At 44.4% G+C, this 22348-nt stretch overlaps 1 protein-coding gene across 3 annotated transcripts in view; it reads left to right on the top strand.

Moving 5' to 3' along the window:
* Positions 1–22348, top strand: part of LOC307176339 (uncharacterized protein) — an 86083-nt gene that overhangs the window by 41226 nt on the left and 22509 nt on the right. Inside the window, exons 5-6 of one of the 3 annotated variants that reach the window (XR_013824719.1) lie at positions 3208–3306; positions 16843–16877. Coding sequence is in view for 2 of the 3 variants with exons in the window: in XM_079902383.1 (XP_079758509.1) it covers positions 3111–3306; positions 16843–16887 (241 nt within the window). In the remaining variant the exon portion in view is untranslated. Of the gene's footprint in view, positions 1–2760; positions 3307–16169; positions 16525–16842; positions 16888–22348 lie in introns of those variants that run through there. The other 2 variants (XM_079902383.1, XM_079902384.1) reach the window with 2 other exon arrangements.

Here is a 22348-nt window from a genome sequence, read left to right as displayed (position 1 = left end):
AAAGATAGTGAGAAAATCTTAAAAGCAATGAGAGAAAAACAACTTGGTTATGCACAAGGGAAATCGCATAAGGCTATCAGCAGATATTTCAGCAGAAATTTTTTGGGCCAGAAGGGAGTGACATGATATATTCAAAGTGCTGAAAGGAAAAAAAACTTCCAACCAAGAATACTCTATCTGGCAAAGTTATTCAAAATAGAAAGAGAGATAGAGTTTTCCAGACACAAAAACTAAAGGAGTTCATCACCACTAAACTGGCTTTATAAGAAATGTTAAAGGGATATCTTTAAGCTGAAAACAAATGACACTAGTTAATAACAAGAAAACATATGAAAGTAAAATCTCACTGGTAAAGGTAAATATATAATAAAGACAGTGGGTTAATCACTGATAAAGCTAGTATGAATGTTGAAAGACATAAGTTGTAAAATTAACGAAAACTACAATAATTAAGGGGTATATAAAATTAAAATGTGACATTAAAATGTCACATAAAATGTCGAGTGGGGGAGTAAAAATGCAGAGTTTTGAAGTGAGTTCAAATTTCAGTTGCGAACTAGCTTAAAATAGACTCTTATATACATAGGATGTTATATGTGAACATCACAGTAACCACAAAGCAAAAACCTATAGGAGAAACACAAAAGAAAATGAGAAAGGAATCTAAATATAATACTAAAGAAAGTCATCCAACCATAAGGAAAGACAAAAAAGAGAAGAAAGGAACAAAGAGGAACTACAAAAATAGCCAGAAAAAAAATTAACAAAATGGCAATAAGTACATACCTATCAATAATTACTTTAAATGTAAATGGACTAAATTCTCTAATCAGAAGACATAGAGTGGCTGAAAAGGTAAAAAACCAAGACTCATTTATATGCTGCATACAAGAGATTCATTTCAGATATTAGGACACACACAGACTGAAAGTGAAGGGATGGAAAAAGATAGTCCACGCAAAAGAAATGAAAAGAAAGCTGAGGTACCTGTATTCATAACAGACAAAACAGACTTTAAAACGAAGATTGTAAGAAAAGACAAGGAAGTGCATTATATAATAATAAAGTGTTCAATTCACCGAGAAGATATAACGCTTGTAAATATATGTCTACCCAAAATAGGAGCACCAAAATATATAAAGCAAATATTAAGACCTGAAGGGAGAAACTGACAGCAGTGCAGTAATAGTAGGGGACTTTAACACTCCACGTACATCAACGGGTAAATCATCCAGGCAGAAAATCAAGAAGGAAAAGTCGGCCTTAAGTGACACATTAGTTCAGATAGACTTTATAAATGTGTACAGAACATTCTACCCCAAATCAGCAGCATACACATTCCTCTCAAGTGCACATGGGACATTGTCTAGGGTAGATCACACGTTAGTCCACAAAACAAGTCTCAATAAATTTAAGAATGAAATCATATCAAGCATTTTTTTCCAACCACAATGGTATGAAGCAAGAAATCTGATAAAGAGACAAAGCCTGGAGAGCTTTGGAGGCTTGGCTGAGACACGCAGAGTTAGTAGCTTTCGAGGCCAGAGCCCCTCCTCCTGACCCTTGGCCCGGTACTCTCTCCAAGTGTCTGGGCTGTCTCTGTAACGTGTGCTACACGTGACTTGGATAAATTGGCTCACTTGGAATAGGAACTCTCTGGAAACTTCTTGATTCTTCTGAGCCTTTGAATTGAAATGAGATGTAGGTTTTCGTGTATTTGTTATTATTTTAAAATTAGTACTACTTGATGTGAGCTCTAGGCAGTCTTGAGATGAGCTAAACTAAGTAAGAGATTGCTTTATTTATTTATTTTTTGAAGTTTTAAGGCATCTTGTAAATATTTCCAGGTCCTTTTCATTTTCAGTTACTTCTTCACTTCAGGATTCTAGAAAGAACCACAAAAGAGAAAGAGCACATTCTGAAATGCAGTAAGAAAAATATTTGTTTCTGAGGATTTTCTAGTTCAATGAAAGCAGGCAGCACCAGCTTCCTCTTCTCACAACATCTCCAGTCAAGTGTTTAATCTCGAAAGACTCCAGAAGTTCATAGAAACGTTCTAAAAGTTGTGCCAGTTCATTTGAACCAAAGATAAATTCATGCATTTAATAGTTCCTCAGTCAGTTGCAATTACCATACTTGATCCTCTTTGTATAGTCCTTGTAACAAATAGAGTATTATCATAAGGAACAGACCAGAAATAAGGAGACTTAGAAGCAGGCTTTGACTTCGTATCTGATTTGCAACAATGCTTGGAGTGTTCTCTGAGAACATGTTTAAGCCTTACTCTCTTTTCATTTTTCCAACTCCAGAAAGAAAGCACCAATACTGGCATTAGTACTTGCACCTCCGTCCCTATTACCAGATCTTGTAGAACAGCATAAGCACTTTAAGTGCCCAACAAATGTGTTGGTGACTAGTTGCCTTTATTATTCATATTTTTTAAGAATCATCAGACAAATTGAATACATAATAGAAGTAGAAGTATTTTTTTGTTTTATATTTACAACAAAGGTTTGTGATATTTCAGACTAGGATTCCTCGAAGTATTTTCCTCAGCTTTTCTCATCCTAATACATTCTGTATTTTATATCCAGTGTCCAGCAGACAGCTAGCCTCAAGAATGTGTTTGTTGACTTTGACTATATATCATTTCTCTTCCAAGAAAATATAAGATTGAATTTAGGATTAAATAATACCGTGAAGAGTGTTTCATAAAACAAAGTAGAATAGAAATATAGGTGGTGGTAATTGTTGTTGGTTAGTAACTGCATTTAGTCCGAGTCCTCACAGGCAGGAAATGAAGATGTGAGCCTGGGCCAGGGAGGAGGCCTTTACATCATTTTAAACTTTAAGCATCACCTACAGTAATAACGTCACCCTTGCCAATAAAATACTGATCATGAAATATCCTCCTATGTCATACATAAAAGAACAGCTTTTTTTTTTTTTTTTTTTTAAAGCTTTCATTTGTCTTTTTGAAAAAGCTATTTGCTTTTTCGGAGCATTTGCTCGTGGTGTAAAAATGCCCATTTATAATTAAAATTAATGATTGAAAGATCAAAAATCTCTCCATAGATACAGCAAGTCCAGATTAGAGGAATTCTCATACAATGATTTTTATCGTAGTGTGGCCCATGGATCTGGGTTCCGTCTGTATGAACTCTCAGGTGATTAATTTCCTTCTTTCTCTCCCCTTTGCTTTGTCAGCAGTGAGCTACCTTGCTGACGTCCGTACTGGGCAACTGAAGGAAGCAGAAACGGAGGCCGAAGTATCCCTGTGTCTCTGTGGGACACTGTGTCTCAGAGGTAAGACTCTGGTCTAAGACTGCTGTACAAATCCAGCATGCCAGTAAAACTTCAAAGAGGACAGGTGTGTCTGCACAGATAACCTTCCCGTGTTCTTAGCAATCTCTCCAGAGGTGGCCATACGTGATTGAAAGTTGACAAGGGCTTGACACCCTTCAAGTTTTTGTTTTAAAACATCTTCAGCACAAGTTTTCCTGACCCGACTTCCTAATGTGCTTTGTTTTAGAAGTTTTTCTTGAAAGAAAAATGGGACACACTATACTAGCAATGAATAATAGAACAAAGAAAAAGACATTAAAAATTAGTGAGGGTGTAAGTAAAAGAAAAAAATGAGATCATATCAGGGAAAAATATATGTGAACATACCCTGTCAGGACTGGGAAGTACAAAGCCTTATTCTAAAAGGTCAAGTCATAGAAGGACCATTATAGGATATTTCTCAGAATAATGCAGCACCCTTTCTTTAAGACATCTTGAACGGAGCCAAATACATTATTCTCACACCTTAAAGCCCTTCATATTCCCTTTTGTCCTTTATATACACATATGAGTCTTTCTATATAGTTGATGCTTGAGGAGTTGCAGTGATGTATATAATCAACCCAGTTAATTTTTAATGTTATTTTGTTGTGTATAGAAAAAAAAAGTACAATTTGGGGTCTGAGATTAAGAATAGGGAATATCTACAGCATGAGTACATTTTTAAGCAAGAAGAGTCCCGAACCAGTTTGAGAGTGCTGTTTTTCAAACTGCTTTGTACTTGTAGTTTATGAAATATTTTGAAACATCAGAGCTCTTAAAGCTCACCTACAGCTTTTATTTGTCACTGCAGGTAACACAGCTCTCATCGCAGTGAGGGAAAACAACAAAATTATGCCTCATTTTTGCTGTTACAAGTGAATTATTAATTTTGAGCAGAAACAAAGTTTTAGATGCCATGATATTATTATTGATATTACACCAAGTGATCAGTGAAGCTATCCTGGCTTTCATTCCCAGGCGCTTTGACCCTCCCACTTGGTGGTGGTTGGTGAAGGCGCCGTCTCTCCTGGCCGCCTGCTGGTGGCTCGGCCTGCGCGGCATGGTGTGGGATTACCAACTAAGATTTTGCAAGTGAAACGTCTGCATGGTGAATCGTCTTCAGTTCATCATCGTGTACAGCACCTCCCAGAGAGTGGGAAGGGTGTATTATAGATTGAAAACAATCCAGTGTATAAAAAGAGTAAACTGTAGGTTTAGTGGCATGTTCTATAGTTTAGAGTCAGAGATGTAACTGCTTTTCTTCCCTAGTTCATTTTAGAGTTCTCTATTATCTTCCTCAATGGATGGAATGTAATGGAAATGCCAAAAGGTTTCAAGAGTTCTGCTGCAAGAAACTGTGGCAACCATCTTGTAGTTAATTGCTAGGAAGATTCCACACGAACCACAGCTCACATCCTTAGCCACATCCTTCCCATTTTGATCATTTGTGACGTCAGGCGGAACACATAAGGAAAAGGCTATTCATTTTTCTAAACCGAAGGGCCAGCACCGTCCTAATGTCTCTCCATGGGTTTATCTCTGCTCATGTCCTCCCTATTTGCCCCTCAGAGGTGACCCTGTAGCCCTTTCCGTCCATGTCCTTAGGGCCTTGGGCTGGTTGTTGTCGTTTTCTCTGCAAAGTGTACAGCTGTGTAGTCAACAGGCAGCCGCACACATAATAGACCTAGTTTAGTTCTGTCTTCAGAACTAAAGATACTTGAAGAAAAAAGAGGAAACAGGAGAGCTGGTTCAGGCAACCTTTCTTGACCTTGAGGTATCCTCATTCAGATTTGCTTCGAAGCAGAACGTGAAGACCAGGGTAGTTGATCTGGGAGGGGATCTCAGTGTGACCTGAAGAGAATGGAGAAAAGCCCAAGAAGAGACAGTACTGAGCTTTGGCTACTGGGACTCCTTGCTAGAGAATTTCAGAGAAACCCTGTGGATACCCCTCAACACTGCCCCACCGGCGAAACCCTCAGGAGAAGAAGCCGTGAGCTGTAGGGTGTGAGATGGAGAGCTGTCAGCACGCCTGCACTATGGACCCACAAATGGCCCCAAGGACAAGGCTGGGGCCCAGGCGTATCTACCACCACAGGTGACGTGTATCAGGAAATGTCCCTTTTGAAGCACGCTGGGGGTGCAGGAGAGTGACAGCGGGACTGTGCAGGGACGCCAGGAACACACACAGTCACAATGTGGTGACCAAAATATCACAGGACTAGTGATGGTTTGGGTTTGGCCTAAACAAGAGAAGATTTCCATCAACAGCACGGAACCAACAGCTGATGCCAGGTAGTGTGTCTTCAAATATGAAATTGAAACGTACTCTAGTGCCCGTGCAGGCAGCTGCTTAGACAGCCTGTGCCACAGAAAAGTGATGCTGGATTTGCACTTCTACCGCAAAGTAGTGAGACCGTAGTTAATATTCAGCTGTCACTTCTGGGAACGTCGCAGACTTAATTAAATTCCTGACCCTTTCCTCAGATGATCTTCAGGTGGTCTGTTCTCAGCAGGAGTCTGTGAGGAAGTGACGTGTGAGTTCTTTCTCTTCCGACCAGCGTAGCACCTACGTTAGGTCCTGCGTCTCTGGAAACCTCAGTGAGTTTTTGCCATGATAAAATGAAGGTTCCAAGATGCTCTTTCACAACAAACCCGACGGTGTGCTTCACATTATTTACAGAAGAAGGTGTTCGAGAAGGTTTATTGGGGAGAGAAAGGAGGGAGAGAAGGAAGAAAGGAAGGAAAGAGGGGAGGGAGGGAGAGAAAGGAATTTGTTCCTCCGTGCCTCAAGGAGAATCAGCAGTCATGGAAAGTAAGTGTGCTGTCAGGCCCCCACGCCAGCCTGACCATCTAGCAAACTGCGTCCCGGGGGCAGGAATCTAAGCAAGGGAAGAGCGCCAGACTGGAGGCCTTTGTGTTAGGGTTTGTTTCTTGGTTACACTGGACACGACCACAGTGGAGGAAATAAAACTCCAGGAGAGAAAAAAGCATAGCTAGAAATACATCTTTAATAGATAAAAAAGTAGTTGGCTTATTCTTCTTCCCTTACTACCCCGTTGGATGCTAACTGTAGTAGCATCTCTGCCGAAGTATTGTGCTGCTCCCGGCACCCCTCGGGCTGTTATTATTGCCCCCATTCGTCTTGTGCTGGACTCACGCTATCTCTCTGGGGTTTTCTCTGCCTCCGGCACCGGGTGGATACATTTCAAGTGGAAGCAGTGTCGCCTGGAAAACTGCAGAAGGCGCTGTGGCGCTGTGAGGCCAGTGACAAGTCTCAGGACTGGTGCTGCAAGTTGGTGGTGGCCAGGGAGCCAGGGCTGCGTCCGCGTCCACCTTCTCCTGTGAAACGTAGTGCTGTCCCCGTGCCGCCTCAGAAGATGGAACTGCAGTGTGTGTGAGTGCGTTTGTGTGTTTAGGTGCATGGATTTGTGTCGTTTCCTCAGTATTCCACATCACGCATCACTCATCGAGTGTTTCAGTAAATAATCTATTGCTAAGCATCGTAAGGAAATCTTATCTTGTAATTTCTTATTATTTCAACTCGCTCTAAGTCACAAAAGGACAAAAGTTTCACACTGGAAATTACTGCCTACAACGTGAGAATATTTGTTTAAATATTGGTCCCTTTACGTTACTAAAATGGTAACGTTCTAACAATTTCATATCGAATTAAGCAAGGAGACTTTTAGAGGGAACTCTCAGAACATGAGAAAGACAAAGATGGAAACCTAGATAACTCGGGCTTTCCCGCAGGCCTCATAAGGAACAGACCGCAAGCACCTCCCTCCATTTCTGATCTGACCCTACAGCCTTGAGGTTAAGCTTTGCTCTCTAGATCCCTTCCTTTCTCAAGAAAACCCAGCTTCAGCTGGCCGGGGCCAGGAGGGGACCCAGACCCAAGACAGGACAGGTTTCTCCATGAAAACCCAATCTACTGTGGACATGGAGTGAGAATCCTGGAGCTCTGTTCTGAAATTGTGGACCCTCAGTGTTGGGGACAGCCTTATCTTTCCAGATAAAGACAGATTATCTTTCCAAATAGATAATCAACCAGGAAATGAGGCACAGACAGGGGCACTGGAAAATTCAAGGGGGCAGATTTGGAGATGCCAAAGCCACTACGACTTTAATTACTAAGCAAAAAGCGGGTAAAAAACAATGAGTCAGTTCAACTAAAAATACTCACCATATACCACCAAAAACTACAAACACAGAGGTGATTGGCGGGGCTGCAGTCAATGGAGCAGCGAATGGCGCAGTGGGAACCAGGCCAGGGCAGGCTCGCCCGCCTGTTCCTCGCCTGGCCGGCGTTCGGTCGCTTTCTCAGAGTTCCCGCTGAATTCATCCCGCTTCCTCCGTTGCCACTTCCTCCACCCTAATCAGCGTCCTTGTGTCTCAGCCTGGGTCTGAGCCGTCCTCTGATCGTCCCGGCTCTTTCTGCGCCCCTCGACCCCGCTGACGGCCTCCACGCCGACTGTACTCTGGTGCTTATCTTGCTGATCTTCATTCGGACTCAAGCTTGTCTTTTCCTCTTTCATTCTTCCTTTGCTCTATTATGACTTTCATTCTCTAGCATTATATTGTATAGTTTTGCCCTAAATTTTTACAAGAAAAAGCGTGGGGGGGAGATCCTGTTCCTAAAGCAGTGTTTTAATTACATCATCCTCCTGTTCAAAAATCTGTATTAATCCCCATTGCCTACCAAAACCAAAACCAAACCTCATGATCTTTCCATTCAAGGCTTTATACCAACTGACTCCATTGCTTTCCCCTCCAGTCTGTTGCTGTAATTGTCCTCTTGCAGGATCTCAGTGAAGTCAGACCACCTGACTTCACCTCTTTGCTTCTGTCCCGCGGAGCGCGCTATTCTTCGCCCAGGTCGCCCTTCCTTGCTCTGCTGAGTGTCCTGACCCCGCCCACCCTTTAGTTCCCACTCAGAGTCCGCCCGCTCGCATGAGCGAATTGGCGCGATTAGCAACAGTGTCTCTCTCCTCCCGTGCTTACTCAGAGCTCAGCGCAGACGCCCCCGGCTGCTGCGTGGCAAGTGCGCGGAAGAGGCTTCAGCATCACAGCCCCGCCCACTCCCACCCCAGCACCGGGCCTCCTGGGGGCTGGGGGCAGCTGCATTTATTCCCCACGGCAGAGGAGCTAGGGAGTGATTCATCTAGGGTTTTCTTTTCAGGTTCTTAGGTTCTGACAAACGTTATCACATTAACTCAGCTGATTTATTTAGTTTTATATTTGTTTTTATTTTTTATTGAAATACAGTTGATTTACAATGTTGTGTTAGTTTCAGGCTTACAGAAAGTGATTCAGTTATACATATATATAAATATATATATTCTTTTTTAACATTCTCTTCCATTATAGATTATTACAATTTATTGAGTAGAGTTCCCTGTGCTATACAGTAGGTCCTTGTTGGTTATCTATTTTATATATAGCAGTGTGTATAATTTAATTCCAAACCCCTAATTTATCCCTCCTCCCCCCTCTCCCCTTTGGTAACTATGAGTTTGCTTTCTATGTCTGTGAGTCTGTTTCTCTTTTGTGTGTAAGTTCATCTGTATCACTTTTTTAGATTCCACATGTGAGCGATACCATGTGCTGTTTGTCTTTCTCTGGTTTACTTCACTTCGCGTGATAATCCCTAGGTCCATCCACGTTACAGCTGATTTCTTTCCAACGTGAAATCTCCCGGAGATAGTTTGGATCGGTTCATCACACTGCCGTGCTGCACCACCGCCAGCCCCTCCCGCTCCCATCACCTCCTGCATCCCCTCAGCGCATGTCTGTACTGTGCCAGCATGGCCTCGACTAGAAGGAAGACACCGAAGTACTAGCTTAACTTAGTTTCAATGGGTTGTAGCTGAAACAATTTTAATTATAAAATACGTTAAGCGACCAAATGTCATATAACAGGTACGCACTGTCCTGGCGTAACAAATGCTGCTCTGATGCTCTGCCCGTCGCGGTAGGTCCCGAGAAACGGCAGCCGGTGCCCACTCACACAGCACCTGATGAAGAGGGTGAGCTGCAGCCCCCCTTCCCCCCCACCTGCAGACGCGGAGACAAGGCAGGTCCCACTTGCTTAGAGAAGCAGAAGAGCAGCGGCACCAGGGATAGCTCGCAGGCTGAGCCGACCCCTTTTACAACAGCAGCGGACTGCCCGGACCCGCTCGCGGTTGCCTCTGTGCCCCCAGAGCCTTCTCTCTGCGCGAGAAAGGTCCAGGACAGCTTCCCCGGAGGCAGCTGCCAGCCTAGAAGGCTGCGCCGACGGCTGAGGAGACGGGCGCTGGGGCGGGACCTGGACCACCTGCCTCCTGTCACGCCTCGGGCGGCGGGGGGCGGAGGGGCCAAGCTGGGCTGCAGGGTGCGCTCGTTGTGGGAATGAGATCTGGGGCGCTGGCAGCAGAGGCGCACATCAGCGGGGGAAGGGAAAGGCAATCTCAGTCGTGCTCCCGGAAGCTTCCGCACGGACAAGAATGTACAGCACAGCTGAACTGAGGCAGAGAGAAAGCCCACCAACGTTTCGTTCCTTTCCTAACTTAAGGGGGGAAGAGGCTTGGCTGAAATACAAGGCCCGGCGACTGGGCGAGGACACTTGTGCACCGCAGACGCCTCCTGCGAGGATTCGCATCTCCTCTTCAGCTGAACACCCACGCCCCATGGCTTTATTTCTGTACCTGAAGATTTTATTTTTCTGCCTTTTCTGCAAAACTAGAGTATACGGCACTGAATTTCTACCATTTACACATAAGATTTAGCTATTTGAGGTTTGGAGCAAGCAAAATTTGCATTTGCATGGGGCAGACATTCAACTGACTATGAACTGAAGTAAATATTCTTATTTACTCTTCGTATTAGTCGCTATGCATGCGGTAACAAAACACTATACACTTGGCGGCTTAAAGCAGCAGAACTGTGTCCTCTGACAGTTCTGGAGGCCAGGAGGCTGAAATCCAGGTAGGCCGGGCCCTGAAGTCTCTGGGGTGCTCCCTTCTAGCGCCGCTGCTGGTTGGGTGCGGCCCGCAGTCCTTGGTGCTCCTGGGCTTGCAGCTGCCTCGCTCCAGCCTCTGCCTCTGTCGCCACAGCCTCTCCTCCTATTCTGAGGAGGACCCAGAGCTGAGGGCTGACCCTGCTCCAGTCTGATCTCATCTGAATCAGTTACATCTACAAAGAGCCGTTTCCACATGTGGCCGCGTTCTGAGATTCTGAGCGCACGTGAATCTGGGGGGCACTGTTTAAGCCAGTGCACTGTTTGAGTGGACCCCCCAGTGTATTACCCACTGCAAGTTCATTAGCATTGAATTAGGTATCTCTAGACTTTTCTGTTTGTCATCAAACTTGTGCTATTGTGTACTCGTGCCTGTGTATGTGTGTGTGTGTGTGTGTAGACCTTTAATGAAATCATTTAAAAGAAGTTAGTATCTACCTTTAAATAGCAACAGTCTCATTTATGAATATATTCATTAACCCACTTGACCTAGAAGAGTCTAGATTCGCACACAGTTAGTAGCAAAGTTCTTCAGCTTCAGCTTCAGGACGAGGCAGCTTCCCAGCGTCGCCTTCCATTCCTCCCGACTGGTCTGGGAAGCGGCATTGACGTGAGTGGGTGCGAGCAGGTTATCTGAAATAAGGGCCTACTGTGGGCAGCTCTAAATGGGAGGAGACTTATGGATAAAGGAACTGAAAAGTTAAATACAGGTAAATGATACCTAAAACAGCTGCCTGGCTGGACTTGTCAGGGCACAGCAGAACGACCAGCTTTGTCTTCACAAAACCAAATCATGGTCAGATTCATGGTCAGATACGTGGGGTGACCCCAAGGCGTTTTGCCCTAAGGAGGGAGGCCGGGCAGCTGCACAGTTGTCCCCAGGGCTGAGGTTGCAGCCAACACTTGGAAAGTGTTCTAGCCTCACTGCTAGTCAGGAGGCTTTTTTGTTGTTGTTGTTGAGGAAGGTTGAGATCATTTCCTTTGTGTAAAAATGGAAGGAAAGAAGACTTAAGAAGGTGTCCTCTATGGACGGCATAGACCACCAGCAAGTCCTGGATGCTTTCCGAAGGTGAATGCCACCACCACCACCCCCCGCCCCGCCCGCTCCAGGCCACGCCCCCTCAGTGCCTTCTTACTAATGTTGGAAAGAGGGTCTGTTGCGCCATTAGCCATTAAGAGGACTCACCTGCCCGCAGGCCGGCGAGGCAAGCGTTCGAGCAGAGGCGGGTAGGACGGCCTCCCCCCGGCCCCCTCGGGATCCCTCTCTGTCCTGGAGGCGGCCTCGGCCACACCCTGGGGTCGCTGCCAGGCCAAGAGGCCGCAGACTCGGTTCCTCTGTGCTCCCGGGCGGTCCCAGTGCCCTTCTCCCAACCTGCGCTCGCCCCGCTGCTGCTCGGCCCCGGTGCCCGGAGCCTAGCGCGACCTCACGGTGAATTTACTGTGAATTACCAAAAGGGATGTCCCTTCTGCCTGGAGCCTTCCCTGCAGCCTCGGGTTGGGCCAAGTGCCGCTTCCCGGTAAGCTTTTCCCAAAGCACATAACCCTAACCCGGTGCTTCCTATTCCTATTTCTGTGTTTCTGTCTAGCCTGCCTCTTCCAACTCGCGGAAGACTTTCCTCAAGGTCAGGTCCGTTGCTCCCCGTTTTTACTTACAGCCCCACCACGTTCCCTGGAATAGAACAGGTTAAAATTGCATGTTCAACGGAACCGGAGGGCGTGTGTTCTTGAAGACACCTTAAACCCTAAGGGAAATCACATGAAAGAAGGGATTGGAAATTAGAACATGGAATCTAAAATTTAGTTTAAATACGTCCTAATCTCACTAAGAGGTGTAGACAAAATTATCACTGAATATTCATTTGTAAGTATTAATACAGTACCAAAGAGTGACTCTTGGAATTAGCACAGCAATTAAGAAGTCTGTTGTGCCACTGGTATAGATATTTAGGCAAAACACACGTTGTTAGAGCTACTTCAAGATATCTCAGTCTGGAAAAACTGAAGTTTATATATTTGTTTACTTTCAAAATACTTCAGCCCATGTACAAATTTTCCCTTTCTGGGAAAGGGGGGGAAATGATAAATTACATAGATAAGAAAGGATGTTGAAATTTTGATAAAGTACAGAAATATAAAACACTATGTTTATAGGGAAGAGAGAATAATAAAAATTATCATGAGACAGCGAGCAGTCATGTAACTTCACTGATTTTTTCTCCTGACAGAGGCCACTTTAATCATTTCTCGCTATTCTGGGCATGTTATTTGTGCTGCTGCAGGCTTCTGTGCTCTTCTTTGTCAGTTTGAGCCATTCCTTGGTACAAAAGTGACAAGTGGTGGTGGTGGAAGCTGACAGAATGAGGTGCAGGGCTGCGTCTTGCTCATTTTGGGGATGGGGGTGGAGACACAGAGCCTTCTTACAAGCATTTAGGTTTCTCCTGCTGTTTGCAGGGTGAGTGAGTGGTTGCCACATCTGAAACGTATCTCAGACAAAATCTAATCCCTGCCACCTTCTTATACCCCCTCTCCACCGAAAACAACCCACGTGTCTTAGGGCCACATCACACAAACACATTCCATGGCTGTCTACTTTAATCATGAAAGACTAGAGAAGTTTTGTTCGTTTCTGTATTTGTGTTTCCCAGCTGTCCCAGTGAAAGGGAACTCCCTGGTGACCTGGGGGTATTGAGGTGAGCTTTTGCTGTGGCTGCATAATGTGTACGGCGTTCTCGGGCACGCGAGCTCCTGCTGTTGGCGTTTTGATTCCATTCCTTTAATATCACCACGCCTCCCTCCAGGCTCACTGCTCTCATACTCCCACCTGTTCACTGGCTTTGGGGGGATGTTCACATCCTGATGTAAAATGTGGTTCACAGCCCTCGACCACTGGCCTTGGCTAGGTCACTCAGCTTCTTTTGCAGCACGTGATGGGGTAGAAATTGAAGGATGGGCGCAGACACGTGCATAGGCAGGTAGATAGAGGCACATGCAGAAGAAACTACGCGTGCCCTACACATGACTCTCATCGAAAGTAGCTAAAATCTCTCCTGTTCTATTAGAAATGGTCCGTGAGGAAACATCTGATGGCAATGTAAAACTAATTTTTTAAAAAATCCCATAGAAATGATGGCCACTGAAGGGAATTAAGAGTTAACAGTTTTGATGATTTCAGGTGTGTAAGAATCTAATCCTGGAGCCATCTAGAGGGAGTTATTTTTAGTAGATATCTAGTGCTCAGAGGTCTCTGTGGCTTTCAGGGCCAGAGCATTGCTTTAGTCCAGTAGTTTCTGAAAGAAGAGAAATCAGAGAAGAGACATTCCATAGGTAGACTGAACAAAAGACAAGACTAGAGTATGATTTTTTAAATGTTAATTGGTCAGTCAATAAACCCTGGTTTGGTTGCAAGGATGAGAAATTCATGAAAGCTAATTTTAGAAATGGCAATTTTGAACGTGACTGTCATGGAATCCAGCCTTAAGAAATAAAGCTCAGGGTTTCCCTGGTGGCACAGTGGTTAAGAACCTGCCTGCCAATGCAGGGGACACAGGTTGAATCCCTCGCCCAGGAAGATCCCATATGCTGTGGAGCAGCTAAGCCCGCACACCACAACTACTGAGCCTGCGCTCTAGAGCCCGTTCTCTGCAACAAGAGAAGCCACTGAAATGAGAAGCCCGTGCACCTCAATGAAGAGTAGCCCCTGCTCGCCTCAACTAGAGAAAGCCCATGCACAGCAACGAAGACCCAACACAGCCAAAAATAAATAAATAAATTAAAAGAAATAAAGCTCAACTTTGTAAACTAGAAAGTCACCAGTCAGCCCGTCACTCTCTGAATTTTCAAAGTGTCTCTTCGTTGAAAATCTCCATTCTTCTCTCTGGAGATCAGCTTCTTCTGGAAGGTTCTTCTCACCCATCTCTTTGGCTTGCAGCAGGCTTGGGTTCCAGAGTACCAGCTGGCCTTACCAGTACCAGTACCATGAAGCCTCCTTGGGCAGCATTCTCGGATCACAGTTGCTGTATCTTTTAGGTCAAAATATTAAGAGAGAACATCTGCTTAACTAATCTCCAGTCGGCTAGGATGGAAGGCAGGTCCTCTGGTACAAACCTTGCTCTCCAAGGCTTACTTCTTTCTGGAACATCTAAAAAGGGGATGGGGGATGGGGGATGACCGTTGCCTGAATTACATTTGCTGTGACACCAACTATGTACAAGGTACTGTGTTTGGCAATGAGAGAATATAATAGTAATGATATTTCTTGACCATTTATCACATGTCAGATAGCAGGTGTCAGATGAGAAATTTAAATATGTATGTTTAATCCTGCATCCTTATGCTGTAGGTATGATTATTACCTATACTTTACAAATGAGGAAACTTGAGGCTTAGAGAGGTTAAGAACATGGGCCGGGCAGTCTGACTCCACACCATTCCCGAGCCTATGCTCTTACACACAAAAAGGTGACCTCGTTTGTCCTGGCCTGTGAAGGAAGCTATGCAGCCAGTCGTCTAGCTGCAAAGATGGGTGCATAAACCCAAACAAAGCAAGATGGTATAATTAGGGGCTAAGTCAATGCATAAAATAATGCTATGTTATTAGATTCTAGAGGGGAGAGAGAAAGGACACTGTGAGCTGAGCGGTCAGAGGAAATGAGGAAATGAGGTCTCTCTTTGCCTTTGAAGGGTGCAGGGAAGAGCGGTCCTGACAGCTTAGTGGAATGTGTGAGCTCACAGGTGTCCTGTCAACCCCACCTGTTAGCATCCTCCAGTGATTTCCAGGCCAGTGTGGTGGAATTAGTGCCACAGCTCGGCCTCTGAACTCCTTGGCGTTCTTGCCCCCCTCCAGTGACTCCCGTGGCCCCCCGACTGCCCCACTGCACCCCCACCTTGTCTTGCCAGCAGCCTTCTGTGCCTCGGCCCTGCAGCATCTGCTCTCCGTGCCTTCACCTGTGCTCTCCCTCCCTGCCGCGCCCTCCTGACCTCTGGCTTCCTGTCAAGCACCTGTTCACCGTCCAGATTCCAGCTGCACCGGCACCTCTTCGTTGAAATGTGCCTGTTCTTCCCCACTCTGGGCATTCGGAGGTGGCCAGTCCCCTTTCCTGCTCCTATAACACCTGGAAGCATTTCTTACATCACATACGACGCTCTGCACAGCCACACCTTTGCACGTTCATCTCTCCTCTTATACTGGGCTTGTCTCTTGTTCTTGCATCTTCAGCACTTAGCAGAGGGCCTGGCACACACAAAGCTCTTCCTGAACGTCTGTTGCCTGGGTGGATGGATGGAAGGCGTGTGGGATAACCGTAACTGGTTACCGTGGGATAATGGTAACATTCAGGTACCACTTAGTAGGACAGGCAGTGTTTCCACAAGGCTGTGCCTTTCAGCTTCATCACAGCTCTGAGGCAGGTAATCTAGTCAAGGAGACTGAGCTTCCAGAGAGTAACATTACAAGGCCAGGAAGTACTGAAGCTGGGTTTTCTGAGCTCAGCCGCCTTCTGCACAAGTTGCTTCTAACGTGGAAGTTGGTTTGTTTAGAGGGAAGCTGCCAGGATGTGCTGTTACTCCCCGAAAGCACATTTCCCAAAGTGGGAATATTTGCCCTGAATTTTAAGGTAATGTGATTCTTTTTGGAGATGCCAAGGAAAAGCTACTAAAGGAAGCTATGTGAGAGCAAGATAGAGTCGCCACTCAGGATGTACTAAAATGGTGTCACCTACCTTTCTGTGCCAGATTCCTTGAGACCAAGGGGTGGCCACTCTCCGCCCGAGCCCGGGGTCAGGCTCAGAGTCTCAGGCCCGCCCTTGGCTTCGTCACAGCCCCGTCATGAACAGCGACCCACTGGGGGCCCGGCTGCATTTATCAGTGTTAGTGAGTGAGGACTGAGAGGCAGATGGTCGGTCCGCAGGTCTAGCAGTTCAGACGTTTCATTCTTCAAGCCACAGTTACGGTATCATTTTCCCACAGTGATGAGTACACAGTAGATTGGATTGTGTTTGACTTTCTAAAAAGATACTCTTATAATTACCTTTTAACTTTCAAAATTAATGCAGAATCAAACTTATTGTAAAAATAGAGAAAAACAAAAATTGATTTTCTCTCCTGTTTTCTTCTCTCTCTCTCTCTTTTTTTTCTTTTCCTCAGACAGCTTCCCTTTATGTCTCAGGGCATAATTCATTCAGAAATCGAACTTTATCTACAAGGTGAGGATTAATGACAGCTTCAGTAGAAGAAAGTACAACATGATTTTGGTACAACTGACAGCTGGGACATCCCCAGGTGCCCCCAGGATGTCCCCTTAGGTAGCTTACCCTTCACATCAGATTTCCAGCTATTCCTCATGGTGAAAATAGAAGCATGTGTAAAGTGTGTCTTGGCAATGCAAATGCCCTCCTGTAAGTTAAAAAGCAACCCAAGGATTTGCTCCCATTTAAGAGTTAAAGTCACACTTTTTTTTCCTCCCACTTATAATGTCATCAGACAGATCTATCATTAACTGCACTTTGCTTTTATTTTTTCAGAAATGCAAATAGATCATCAAGCTAAAATACAAGAGGAAGCAAATGGTAAGTGTTATTGCCACCCTTTGTCTTTTTAATTATCTGAAATAATTTATTTCTGTTTTAAGATTACCTGCCTTGTACAATTTTTAATATATTCATATTGAGTTTAAACTATTGATTAAAAATACTTAAAATGAATCTAGAAACAGGTATTAAATTATAGCTTGATTTATAAAGAAACGAGCATAAGTAACTTTAGCCACAAAAGCTTTTTCCCTTCAATAACTTAAATGTATAGGGGAAATAATTATTTTTCAAAGGATTAATTTCTATTAATATACTTTTTGTTAGCCACTAACTTTGCATATTGGTTTCTCAGTTTTATTTTTAAGTCCTTTGAGATTAGCTTTTGCTATTAGATCCTCTTAAAATCAACTTGCAACTGTGTTTTTAATATGTTTGCACTTTAAAGCTGATCTGAGTGAGGTAAGTACGGTTTCCTAATATGCATGTCAAGTCAACAAACATCTATGTTTTCCACAATGTTTGTACTGTGTGTGGGAATTTGAAACCAGGCTAGGTTTGATGCTAGCATTATTATATTCATAAAGTCCCGTACCGACTAGGATGGTTGCTGAGATGTCCAGGCTGATGATTAGCATTTGCATTTATTGATGTTAGAAATTGCATTTCGGCTTAGATTTTACTTTATGTTTTTTAGTTATTTATAGAGAAAAGGCTGTGCATGTGTTAATATGGACAGAATTTTATTAATGTTCTGGAATCACTTAGTAAGTAACTTTAAGGGGTCTCAAAAGGTCTGTGTCTTACAATAAGCCCTTAAGTAATAGAGCTTGAAATGACATTCTAAGTGGAAAATTATCCATTAATTCCAGAACTTGGCAGGGCATATATGAATAATAGAGGCTAATAGTTTTAAGCTGAAGATTCTAATTAAGGATGGAAGTGTTGAAATTCCTTTGTTAATAGTATTAGCCATGTAATCAATATAAGTGTTACCGAATATAGTGAAGTTATGTTATACAGCAGAAGTGTTTACCTAGGAGTTTGGTAGATATAGTTTATCAGTGTAATTTTGGTTAAAATAAACTATTATAAGGTGGTTTTTCTGGTTATTATTTCTGTGGTTTTAGTTTTTTCTTATGGCCTCACTAAAATGTCTTCTATTTTTAACATCTTTATAGGAGTATAATTGCCTTACAATGGTGTGTTAGTTTCTGCTTTATAACAAAGTGAATCTGCTATACGTATACATATATCCCCATATCTCCTCCCTTTTGCGTCTCCCTCCCACCCTCCCTATCCCACCCCTCTAGCTGGTCACAAAGCACCGAGCTGATCTCCCTGTGCTATGTGGCTGCTTCCCACTAGCTATCTATTTTACATTTGGTAGTGTATATATGTCCATGCCTCTCTCTCACCTCGTCCCAGCTTACCCTTCCCCCTCCCCGTGTCCCCAAGTCCACTCTCTATCTACGTCTTTATTCCTGTCCTGCCCCTAGGTTCTTCAGAACCTTTTTTTTTTTTTTAGATTCCGTATATATGTGTTAGCATACGGTATTTGTTTTTCTCTTTCTGATTTACTTCACTCGGTATGACAGACTCTAGGTCTATCTTTGTTTTTACAGTACTAACGTGGATTAATCGCAGACCTTAGTTCGTGAGACACTATCATTTGTCTGTGAATGGTCCTCTTTTATTTTATTTCATTTTTAAATTCTGAAGAATATGATCTTTAATATGTCTTGGGATATTGTTACCGAAAGTGGGGTCCCTGCTCCATTTCAATATGATTCTAGAAATACATTGATAGTCTTATAGTTAGGTGAATAAGCTAACTTATGGTGTGGCAAGAACCTTGAGAAGTTAGGAAGTCTAACCTGATGAGGCGGGGTTCCCTTGTGGTTCAGTCCTGAGGAGCAACCATGAGTCTTAGATTTTGAAAGTGTATGAAGCACATTTATATAATTCATCCCTTTTTATGTTGCTGCATAAAATATGCTATTTCAGTGTAATGGTAGAAGGAAAGGAAAAGCAAGGAATCAGCTCAGCTAATTTCATTTTGGGGTGATTAATAGTAAGTACAATTAGGTACCATCACTAACTCTGTGCCATGTTTAATGAACTCCCACAATTATCTAAGGCATATTTTCCAAAGCTTGACACCTTATAAACGTAAGTATAATTCTATAGGTAAAATCATTGCCCTAGTAAAACTGCATTTCTGAGTTAGACTGGACTTGGTCATGAGATAATATTTTTAATGTACATTGCTGGATTGAATTTTCTAACTTGTCAGTGCCTTCTGTGTAACGCTCTTATAGCTAGCCACTATACTAAACCCTCTTATTAATGCCAATATGTTTATATTAATCCTATAATAATAAGGACATTTAAATGAATTCTAATTCTAATACATTTTCACAAGATACTTTTGAATGATCCGGAAAAACAGCCGTATCACATGTGAATGATCGTGCCCCTTTTCTTGTCCTAAGATGCTGTCTAGGTCCCTGGTACAATGTGGAGAAGCAGTAATGGGAACATTAGTAGTGAACACATATAGGATTTGCTGTGTTGGTGCTGAGTGTTTTAGATATACTCATTTATGTAATCCTCACAATAACCCATGAGGTAGATAGTATCGCTGCTCCATTTTACAGGTGATGAAACTAAAGGACAGAGAAGCTTTTTGTTGGTTTGATTTTTTTTAGCTTGCCTGAAGTCACACAGGTGGCAAATAGCAGATTTAGAATCCGAATCCAGATGGTTTTGACTCCATAGCCTGTACTGTTCTTGCTTTAAAGGAACGCCTTCTAACTTCCCACGGACATTAAGAATGCCTGTGTTTCTGTGTGTGTATATATCATCTGTATCTTTGGATTTACTTTGTTGTGTTATTTTTCTAACTTATTAGGCCATATTTTTGGATTTTTAGCTTTCAACCTCATTCCGGGCCCAAGTGAAAGTATGTTTTTAACTGTCAGGGGAGATTGTCATCGTTATTGTTATTATCCTTATTAATCTCTTTTCCACCTAGAACCTTTGTGGAGACAAATTGTGTTTCTGGTAAACCCCCTTTGCTGACACTTATTTGCTGGCCCACCTCTCACCAAGGCTGCAGCCCCTTTGGGCTCACTTCCAAAGTTGCCAGGCCGGCCTGCTCCCACCTGCTTGGGAGCCCAGCCCGGGGCCTCAGCACCTCCACAACGGGTCAGCCGGGCTTTCTTTTTTCAAATTTTATTTATTTTATTATTTATTTGGTTGCGCCGGCTCCTTAGTTGCAGCATGTGGGCTCCTTAGTTGCGGCCGGCAGCCTCCTTAGCAGTGGCATGCGAACTCTTAGTCGCGGCATGCCTGTGGGATCTAGTTCCCTGACCAGGAATTGAACCCGGGCCCCCTGCACTGGGAGCGTGGAGTCTTACCCACTGCGCCACCAGGGAAGTCCCTAGCCGTCTTGATTTCAACTGTGCTCACCCCTTGTTTTCTGCCGATGGCCCCTTTTATCGTTATTGTTATTTGGCACTGGGGATTTTTTCTTAACTTCCTTGGGAATGAAATAATGAACTAAAAAGTTTGGGGTTTTGAGGGTTTTTTTGTGTTTGTTTTTGCCATTTATTTGGAATCTAATGGTGTTATAGTGCAGGGCGGGGGGTGGGGGTGAGGGGATGGTGGTGGTGGTAAAAATCTCATCCCAGGAAACTGGCTCAGAAGTATCAGAAACTGGTCTTAAATCAAGCAGTTAGTGAAAGAAAGAACTCAGTGCTTCACCATTACACAAAACTGCTGCGCTCGGAGTGGCTCTGCTTCCTACACGCCCTCGAGGGCTTCTGACTGGAGGGACTGTAACATTCTTGGAGCACTTGCTCATTTGTTTACAGGCAATGCCAGCTCTTTGTAGCCTGATTATTAGCAACTTGGTGGATTATCTGTGGTAAATAGATTAAAATATTTCCTGTCTTCGTGATTCTATTTTCCATATATGCTCACTGGCCTCACAACCCACATGGCATCTGCTCTGGGGAAGAAACTGAAATTTAATTATTAGCCTCAGCTAAACATAATTAAGAACATAAACTATCCTATGAAATCTTCCTGCATCCCGAATTTAATGTCGATGGCTTGGGATTGCCCCCTGCTCCCATCACTTACGGCACAGTTTTCAGTGGCTGTGTGGACAGTAATGAACTCCTGCGTCAGAACCTTCTGCCCGTGTCAGTCTGGCTTCCTGGAGAGGAGGACACAGCGGGGGTGCCTGGGAACGGGGTGGGGGGGTGGTTAGGGGCCAGCGTCGCAGAGAAGTGCCCGTGGTGTGTGCAGCGCACGTGCCAGCAAAGCCGCCTCTGGGCTTTGCCTCACCGGCCCTGACACACAGCCTGCAACCGGGTCGTCAGACTCCAGGGACTAATGGGCAGGAGGGGCCGTGTGTGAAGAGGTGTGGAACCCGAGGAGGAAGGTGAGCCTAGCGCGCTTTCCGCAGCAGAGGCCGATGTTTGCTGGGACTTGCTGTTCGGTGCCCGGAACCTTCGGCGTGCGTCTGAGGAAGAGCTAAGTGAGCAGCCAGGAAGAGGACACAGGGCTTCCCAGGCCCCTGCTTGGCTTTCGCCTCATTTTCTCCTGCCATTAAATAGCCAGTGTTTGGCTAGTCATTCGTGTGCCATTGATTCTAGAATATTGGTCCACGCCTTTCCCTGACTGAGACAAAAAACCCGTAATTCAACACAGTAATTGAATGGAGTGGATTTGACATTAGCACAGAAATACTGTGATCTCAGCATCTTCAGAACATCCAACAGCTATGCAGACACATTGCCACAGAGAGCCTACTTTCAACCAGTTTGTGTTTAGAGATAATTCACAGATAGCAGAGTACGGTTTGGGGTGAAATAAATTAATCGAGTGGTTCTTACTTTATCTGAGGCAAGGTTTCTCAGCGTTGAGACTGCTGACATTTGGGGCTGGATAATTCTTTGCTGCAGAGACTGTCAAATACATCACAGGATGTTTAGCGGCATCCGTGGCCTCTACCCACTCCATGCTAATAACGTTCAGCCCCAGTGTGACCATAAAAAATGTCTCCAGGCATCACCACATGTCCCCTGGAAGCAAAATCAGCCCCCTGTTGGGATCCACTGAACTAGAGAATCGTGATTCTGTTGGAAAAGGGGGCTGAGGGGTGTCAGAAGGGGGCAGACTGCATCTGCCACAAATGTTTGCAGTTATAGCATTTCCTGTCCCATACACTCTTCCAGAACCTTGCCAATTCCTCATCAGAGGGTGGAGTCACCTGGGCAGACTTTTAAGACTCCCTCAGCTAAGCGTGTGGGGCAGAAGTTACGCTATGTGACATTTCTGCTGTGCACTGCAGGTCCTGAAAGGCGATGTCGCTTCTGCCTGGCCCTGCCTCTCTCTCTGGGGATGTTTGGAACCCAGCCCCCATGCTACGGGGAGGCCTAGACCACATGGAGAGGTCTGCTTGCGGAGACACAGAGGCTGTTGCCCT

This window comes from Stenella coeruleoalba, assembly GCF_951394435.1.
Source record: "Stenella coeruleoalba genome assembly, chromosome: 17".
In the NCBI taxonomy this organism is placed as follows: domain Eukaryota; kingdom Metazoa; phylum Chordata; class Mammalia; order Artiodactyla; family Delphinidae; genus Stenella; species Stenella coeruleoalba.
Note: the sequence above shows the minus strand (reverse complement) of the source record. Positions and strands in the feature narration are given on the sequence as shown.